The sequence below is a fragment of the Octopus bimaculoides genome, chromosome 16 (assembly GCF_001194135.2).
Source record: "Octopus bimaculoides isolate UCB-OBI-ISO-001 chromosome 16, ASM119413v2, whole genome shotgun sequence".
Lineage (NCBI taxonomy): Eukaryota > Metazoa > Mollusca > Cephalopoda > Octopoda > Octopodidae > Octopus > Octopus bimaculoides.
The window spans coordinates 39,366,025-39,375,522 of record NC_068996.1 but is presented as its reverse complement, the minus strand read 5'-3'; the positions used below and the strand labels follow the sequence as shown (position 1 = coordinate 39,375,522).

At 39.3% G+C, this 9,498-nt stretch overlaps 1 protein-coding gene across 1 annotated transcript in view; it reads right to left on the bottom strand.

Annotated features, from left to right (window-relative positions):
- The window catches only part of LOC106874694 (ubiquitin-like protein 3), a 79,859-nt gene that overhangs the window by 1,877 nt on the left and 68,484 nt on the right, over positions 1 to 9,498 (bottom strand). Inside the window, exon 4 of the mRNA XM_014922503.2 lies at positions 338 to 412. Coding sequence (XP_014777989.1) covers positions 338 to 412 — 75 coding nt within the window. The remainder of the gene's footprint in view (positions 1 to 337; positions 413 to 9,498) is intronic.

Genomic DNA, 9,498 nt, shown 5'->3' with positions numbered 1-9,498 from the left:
CAGAGTTGGCAAGCTGGAGAGCTGCACCAGGTTTCAGTCTGACTTGGCCTGGTTTCTACAGCTGGATGCCCTTTCTTGCACTTAACCACTTTACAGTGTGTGATGGGTGATTTTAATGCGGCACTAGCACGGCTCTTTTGCAAAATGATCGTCTTCACCAGTGGGGAGCGACCTTTAACACTTCTGGTGTGGAGGATGATCACTGAAGGTGAATTAACTGATTTACTTCATAGTAATTATGTAAATATACTTTCAAAACAACAAACTAAATCAATATTGATATGCCATACTAGAAGAGCCATGCCAAATTTTAGATGAATGAAATAAAGATACATACCCTGGTTATTTGGTTCAGGTAAGTTTTCTCTTGCTACTAGATGCATCACAGTCTTCCCAAGTGGGAGCTGAAGAGCTGCAAAGAATAAAAACAATAATGGTAATTTTTCGTCAAAACATAGGAACAGCTTTTGAAGAGAGATTTATTCAATATTATAATTACTTTGCAATAGCATTGTTTCTTACAGGTTTCTAGAGGATTAATTACTGATTGATTGCGTTTTAGATGGTAGGGGAGCCAAGAAAGTGCCTATACGAGTGAAAGATTATTTATATATATATACTATAGCCTCGGGCTGACCAAAACCTTGTGAGTGGATTTTGTACATAGAAGGAAACTGAAAGAAACCCATCATATATGTGTGTGTGTGTGTGTGTGTGTCCACCATCGCTTGACGACCAGTGTTGGTGTGTTTACGTCCCCTGTAACTTAGTGGTTCAGCATAAGAGACCGATAGAATAGGGTAGATTTGTTCAAGTAAAGAAGGTACTCAAGCATGATTGAAACAAGAATGTGTGTGTGTGTGTGTATATATATATATATATGTATATATATATACAGAGAGAGAGAGAGAGGTGGGGCATGGGAGAAATATACATATATCTGCTTGTCCCTAAAAGTTTGGCAGGATTGAAGGAAATAGTAATTCATTGAGTAACAACTACCTGTTTCATCAAGCATGTGCAAGGACTCACTGCCCGTTGGCAAGAGTTTTCAGAAGGTCCATAACCTCAGAGCCCCCACGATCAATATTGGTAGAATGAAAGGATAGCGTAGAGAGATTGTTGAAATGTTAGTTGAGGCAAGACAGCTGGATAAAGAAGTGATGATTGCTAAACAGGGATAGAATCTAAAGAAGAAGGAGACCCTAGACGATGTGAGACAAGAAGTCAAAACTGACTTTGAAATGAGCCTCACAAAGGACAAAACAGAAGACCCAGATGATTGGCAATTCGTCATGCTTGAGCAGAACCGTTTCATCTCAGCAAACAAAACAAAGGGGGGGGGGGTCATGTCTAAAAAAGGAAGCTCTGTCGATCCTTAAGTCACTCTACTAGCTAAAACATTATTCATTCAAGTACTGTAAAATGATACCGTCTATTCACCTACACTTAGTCTCCTCACTAGAGCCCTTTATTACCTCCATGCATCTCCTCCTACCTGACCCAATCATATTTCCTTCAGCCCTACCCCAAAAATTTACTATTGATCACACCTTCACTTGAGTGCTCCATTCACTAAAACCACCTCTACTGCCATCTATAACCATGTATCACTCTCCTCTCACACACTTGAGAACTTACCATACAACTTTTCTTATCCTTTGTATAAGTGGTTCTCAACCATTTTTGCCCAGTGGACCCCACCAATTCTTATTTTGTTTGTGTGGACCCTCAAAGCCATTCAATGTCAAAAAAACTCCTATTATATTTTTGTAATTAAATATTAGGAATTGCTTTTAAAAACATTGTTAAAATATTGTGTGTACAGAAGAATAACCAATTTAGCAGACAATTTTTAACAAGAAAATCTTATATGGACCCTGGTTGAGAACCTTGTACCCCGATTACCTCTCTCTCTTGCCAGCTGGGGAAGCCACGTATCTCATCCTCTGCAAGACACTTGTTCCTGTCCCTCTATAATATTTTAACTTCTCAACACCTGGAATAAAGCCATCTCCTCAGTTGCAGGCATCTTGTGAGTTACATAACAATCCTAACTGTGCCGGTGCCACGAGAGAAGCACCCAGTATACTCTGTGAAGTGGTTGGCATTAGGAAGGGCATCCAGCTATCAAAGCCATGCTAAAGCAGACACTGGAATTCAGTGAAGTTCTCATGATTGTCGATACCTATCAAACCACCTAATCCATGCCAGCATGGAAAACAAACAAATGATGATGATGATGATGATATATGCATGCATGCACGTACGTACACACAAACTTACACACATGTGAGTTTGTGTATATATCACAAGTGAGTGTGAGTGTGTGTATATATGCATCAGGTCACTTGTAAGTACCACAAGTAAGATGTAGTTTTCTGGTACAGCCTATTGCAGTGTTGGGACATTAGCAACTAAACTAGTTTCCAGTACAAAAACAATAACTATCAAAGAGATGAACGAACCTAATACAGGGCCCATGACTATCTAGCAATGCTGAGGGGTCTTACAAATCCCAGGTTACTGTCTAGCAATGCTGAGGGGTCTTACAAATCCCAGGTTACTGTCTAGCATGCTCTAATACCACAGGAAGCAAGTTACGTCTCAACTTTTGTTAAAGCATGTCTCTAAAAGAAGGCACTGGTGTGTCAACTGTTACATCAGCAGTATAACTGGGAAAGCAGTTAGAGTTGGGCAAAAGCAGCCAGGCTAAGAGAAGGACAACAAGCATAAACCCCGCCCACTTCCTGTAAAGAAATGAAAGCTAAGGGTGTCAACCAAAACTTAAATCAGGCCTGATGAGAACTTGGGTCTCACCAACTCTATTCATTCTGGAAAAAGAAAAGACGAACTGGTGAACATATGAAGAGATACATAGTAGTGTTAGGCCCTTCAGGAAGTGGAGGTCACCATCACATGGGCTACTGGAGATGGGTCAGCTATGAAGAATGCTGCAGCTAATGTTGAAATGACCTCAAACTTTATCACATGAAGGATTGGTGCTAATAAAAATAAGAAAGCCTTCAGAAGGATAACCTAAGGCACACAACACATAAATGCATAGGGAATATCAAAGCACTTCACCAAGTGGTGAGGAAATGAAACAATGCGTTTGACAGAGACCTGGCACATTAGGTCAAGCTAGCTCATTATTCTGAAAGGAATTGGTACAGAGGTAGTGGTGTAGTCCATTCTAAGAATGCCATAAAAAGCTGAATCTCCTACAGGGGAGTCAATAATCGGGTGTCTATGCATATTTGAAAAGCTCCACCATTCAATCTCTCTTTGATCCAGGTTTATTTACCTACAACAAAACAAATGAGGAGATGGGGGCTTACTATTGCTTTGTGCAAGACACCCACTATGGCTGCCCAAGCCGAGATATTGTGATAGTTGCAGCAGGGTTTAGTACCATTGTAGAAGGGAAGTCCTTAGTGGAGGGTATTAGAGCCTGAGAACTCAGTACCACACAAGGAAATACCTTGTCTGCTGCCACAACAACCTTTTTATCACAAGTACTGAATAGAAGAGAAAACAGAACTAGAGAGATAAAGCTTAATCATGATGTCCTCAGACAACCCCCAAAGCTACAGAATTTAACAAATTCCATAATTGTTTGGAATGGAACATTGCTATAATGAGTTGTTTGGGAATTTCAAGAGGTCAAGACCACAGCAGAAAAGATACTAGGTAAAGAATCCAAGAAATCTAATCAACTGAAGATACTAATTGGCTGATGGACAGGAGGCACTCATTCGGGACTACACAATTTTCTCCAGAAGAGATTAAGCAGAGATATGAAGCATCTTAGAGCAAAACAATACCAATCTAGGCAGGAAAGGGCCTAATGGTTGGAAAGGCAGTGTAGGGAAAAAAGAGGAAGATTTTCACCATAACACTACAATAGGTAATACTGTCATAAAAAAAAATTTAGGAAAAAATTTCCAACCAATCAATGCAACATTAAGTATGAAGAGAGCTAACAGACTTGAAGGATTATCTGAGTGGGTAGGAAGAATACTATATACTATCAGGATGTCCAGGGCATTTCCGATTCAAACTGTAACTATAGCAGAAACATGCTGCACTGTATGCTAGAAATTCTGAAAGAGGAATTGAGGGAAGTAATTCGGCACCAACCCAATAACAAAGCAGTAAGTGGCAATGACCTTCCTGCAGAGTTACAGAAAACAAACAACATGATGACAAAAGTTCTCACCAAGCTGTGTAATAATATCTGTGAGATAGGCAAACAGCCAGCAGACTGCAGGCAAGCAGACTTAGTTGAACTACCTAAGGCTGAAAAAGACACAGTTGAATGCTCGGAACACTACACCATAGCAGCACAAGCAAGATGTTGCTGGAAATTATGCTAAACAGGGTGGAATGGACTACTGAAGAACAGTCCACAGGAGTGTGAATGGAGTTTCATAAAGGGCTGAGCAAGAGGGACCAGGTCTTAATATGAAGAATCTCATCCAAAAAGCCAGCAAACATAATGTTCCACTGTACACTGCATTCATAAACTATAAAACAAAAGCTTATAACCAAGTCTAGCATTCCACGACAAGAGAGTTATTTTACACATGATGAAGGTCCAGCAGTTAACTTATGCTTAGCATCAGCAAAGGAGATCAACAAGGGTGTCATGTTTCACATGTCTACTTTGTCTACTATTAGTAAGAGATGATGTAGAGGTTAGCAGATGATCTTATTTGAATCCACAAGCAGCAGCTATATAACTTTTGTTTGTTATGCTAATGACACTGCAGATTGCCACTATTCCAGATGAACTCCAGGAACTGATTGACAAAGTTAGCAAGTTTCAACCTCAGATGAGCACCAAAGAAGACCAAGATCATATCATGGCTGATAGTAGAAATCCTGAGCAGTTCATGACATGATGCCAGTCAACAAGTCCAAACTACTGGGCTCCATCATTGACCAAACAGTAGACTACAGACAGGAAATTAGGTAAGACTTGATCTTACCTTGACTTCCTGGCTGCAGATCCACTTTCCATGATGGCATGGGTTGGACATGTTATATGGTCCAAGACATGGTAAGAGACTTTGTCTGCTCATGAAGTTTACCACAGCACCCTAACACTAGGGAAGTTGTCATGGCTTTGATAACATAGGCGCAGGAGTGGCTGTGTGGTAAGTAGCTTGCTTACCAACCACATGATTCCTGGTTCAGTCCCACTGCGTGGCACCTTGGCCAAGTGTCTTCTACTATAGCCTCGGGCCAACCAAAGCCTTGTGAGTGGATTTGGTAGACGGAAACTTAAAGAAGCCCATCGTATATATGTATATATGTGTGTGTATATATATATATATATATATATATATATATATATATATATATATATATATATATATATATATATATATATGTACATGTATGTGTGTGTGTGTATATGTTTGTGTGTCTGTGTCCCCCCAACATCGCTTGACAACTGATGCTGGTGTGTTTACGTCCCCATAACTTAGCGGTTCGGAAAAAGAGAATGATAGAATAAGTACTAGGCTTACAAAGAATAAGTCCTGGAGTCGATTTGCTAGACTAAAAGGTGGTGCTCCAGCATGGCCGCAGTCAAATGACTTAAACAAGTAAAAGAGTCGATCCATAACCCTTTGTTGTGCCAGTCACTTGACAGAATATATTGGGTGGATTTTATAGTGGCATCATCACTAGTGAAATTTCCTTGTACTTCGAAAAAGAATAAGGGATCCTCACAACTGTATGCTGTATCCATTCAAGGCAGGCAGATAAGGTAGAAAAGGAGTGCAGAAAATTAACAAAAGTAGGCGCAGAGAAAGAGTGAGAAGCAAAATTATGAGGGAGTGGGGCAGGGGACAGAGCAATCAAGCGACAGTATGGAGGGAATGATAAATGGGAGACACTGTAAGGAAAAGAGACAGACAGTAAGAGAGGCCATAACTGCAGGGTGTAATGAAAGATAGTAAAACTCAGTGGGTAGAACAAATGATGAAAAAGTTATAGAAACAGTTAGTAGAAAGAGTGTGTGGTAGATATATCAATAATGAGTGACACCTGGGGAAAAAGGAAGTGGTGGCTAGTAATATAGAAGGGTAAAGTTAGCAGAGTAAAGTATATCAATAAAGATGTGAGAGAAGGGGGAGTAGTGGCAGGTAGCACATGTTTATAGGTGAGTGGGAATGGGAGAGAGAGGTGGGGGGTGGCGGTAAAGAGTATTGGGGTTCCATCAGATCTATTGCAACTTGTATTAGGTATTGCAATGCAGGAGACACCAACGAAGATGGAGATGCCAATAAAGAATAGCAGAGGGGAAAAGGGGTGGAGGTTAACAGCATAAAAAGGGTTATTATGTTAGCTGGTAAGAATTATAGATGTCAGTGAAGGAGTTAACATGAGGGGTGGGAAGGAAGCATTGACAAGCAGTATATGAGGAAAGAGATTGAAGTGTACCAGGTATTAAGAGATCTGCTGGAATCCCTCGTTACTAAAAGCAGTGCAGTTTGGAAGGAGAGAGGGGCAGCAAGCTACAGATGGTGGTAGAGGCAGGAGAAATTAAGTCACAGACGGTATGGTACTTTGAATAAAAAGGGGTGAGATATTTGAGGATATCGAGTAAGCAGTAGGGGCAGCAAATGGTGACTTAGATACATAATGTGTGAAAGGCTAAGAATTTCCGAGCCTCCATCATTCCTTGCTCTCAGTTTAATATAGATTTTGCCAAGCACTGGCTATCACCAGTGTTTTTCCACACAAATGCAGCACTTTGAGATCAGTCTTCACCATTTTGTCTCAAGTATTTCTCGTTTTCCCTCTTCCACATGTTCAATTCATTTTGAACACTCAACACTTCCTCATACAGTTGCTATTCTCTATGCCAGTATTCCTCAACCATTTTCTACCCCTTTGATTCCTATTTTACACTACTGACCCCCCCCTCCCTAGACATTTGAAGTTTTAAAAAAATTCCATTACATTTTTAGAATTAAATATAAGGGATTGCAAAAAAGAAAAATGTTAAAATATTTTGTATACAGTAGAAGTATAACTGATTCATTGCACATAATTTTTAACAATTAAATCTTAAAGGGACCCTAAAGGGCCATATGAACCCCTATTGAGGACCACTGGTGTATACTAACCACATACTGCTATCAGCACAACCATTTCTCTTGCATACCACACTAGATTCCTCTAATATTCAGCACACTGATGTTACACTATCAGCAAAGCATGCTTGCTTCATTTTTTGTCAGGTTTTACCAGTCCACTGAATTCAGGGTACCCATCTCACTACCATGCATCGTTGTACCCCACGCAAAGGAATCAATACCATCTGCCCATCACACTAAGGGGAAAGCTCTTTATTGCCAGCTCTCTTAAACATTTTTTTCCAACCCATTCTTACTCTGCTACTACACTTCTTCTAGACATCTGCTTCCACAGCTAATTAGGCCACTTGTGTAACGAAATATCAACTACTTTTAGAGAGCCATTTGAGAGCATTCAGGAAATAGATTCTCTCAAATACCCAATGATTACAGTTCCAGTGCACCTGCTCTGCATATGGAATCTACCTTCTCTGTTAACTTGCAGATGATTCCCACATCTTATACACCCATTCTTTGCTAAGCACACCATATCATATTGCTACCTACTCCTTTAATGCATATTGAGTACAAACATTTCCAAGTACAAACATTTTCCAGACTATTTTACTTCCTACTTGCTAAAACTTTTGCTTTTGCTTATTTCACCTTAACCCTTTTCTTACCATATTTCTGTTGAACAACACTGCACTTGCTTCAATTAATTTCAAAAATAATAAAGAATTTGATAAAATATCTTGGTCATTACTAAGCTGGTAATTGGAACATAAATTAATGAGGAATCTTAATGGTAAACTTTAATTTAGATCACTTTATATAGAAAGTTTGGATCATGGGTTGGTTTCAAAAGAGTTAAGGCCCACCAATTCTAGGTTTTTGCTTTCACCTCTAAAATTACCACTCACAGATTCTGCTATAAGACCTAGGTCATCAGCATACAGATGTTCCCATAAACAGCTAGTTTTAAGTTGTTCTAATCTGCTTTGGAAAAACTATAACAGACAGGAAAGGACTGTGAACTTACGTTCTTCCGGTACTACAAGCTAAAACCATTACTCAACTCATTAGTAATAAGTGCTTTTCTATAAAGTATCTGCACAACTCCCAAAAGCCATTCGGCTATTTTAGCATCCTTTGTAACTCTGAGATGACACAGCAAGGACTCATTCAAAGGCATTCTCAAGATCAATGAATACTGGGGGCTGTCTCCTAGCTAAGAACTTCTCTTACAGTTGTCTCACAAAGAACATGGCATCAGAAGTACTTCTCAGCACAAAGCCAAACTGCATCTCATACAGGCTTCAGAACCATTGGCTGATGGTTCATTTGCACTACATTGACACTGTTGTTTGATGTCTTCAACTATAGCTGAAAGTTGACCAATAACCTGTGAGTGAAATTTGATAGATAAACCTGTGAGTGAAATTTGATAGATAAACCTGTGAGTGAAATTTGATAGATACAAACTGAAAAAAGCCCATTGTGTGTGCATGTATATGTGTGAGCACGACCATGACTGAGTATAAATATCTTGTTTTGATATATGCTCATTATAAACAAAACAGTCCCATTTCTTAGTAATTCTCAGCAAAAGCAAAGCCAGGTTGTTTCTTGCTCAATAGACTAAAAGTATTATCAATTTCTTCAGAAACGGATAAAAGGTTAGTGACAGGAAGAGCATCTGCTTCCAGGAAAATTTACTTCACAGTTATCATCTGACCAATGCATATTAGACATTAAAACAATGATATATATACACACACACATGTCAGAGACACCCACTACACTCTCAAGAGTGGTTGGCATTAGGAAGGGCATCCAGCCGTAGAAACCATGCCAAATTCAGGCTGGAACCTGGTGCAGTTCTCCGGCTTACCATTTCCAGTCAAATCATCTAATCCATGCCAGTATGGAAAGCAGACATTAAATAATGGTGATGATGATGATGATGTATGTATATGAAAATATATATAAATATACATTATAGATATGGTTATGTCCATAACCGCATGGTTTTGGGTTTAGTCTGATGTGTAGTACCTTGGGTAAGTGGCTTCTACTACAGCCTTGGGCTGAGTAAAGAATTGTGGGTAGATATGAGAAATTAGAAACTGAAAGAAGCCCATTGTGTTTGTGTCTCCTTGTTTCAATGTTCAGGATACATGTAAACAAATACTGCCAGAAGTGGCAATATTTGTTTCCAATCTTCTGCGGAGAATTATGGTCTGGTTTGGAAACAGGAGAGGGTTAGTGACAGGAAGGACAACCAGCTTTTAAAAAAATTTACATCAACAAATTGTATGTAACCGAAGCTCAGAGAAGCAGGTGTTAAAACAATTATGCTGAAGAAGAGGACATATCATTCATATATATATATATATATATA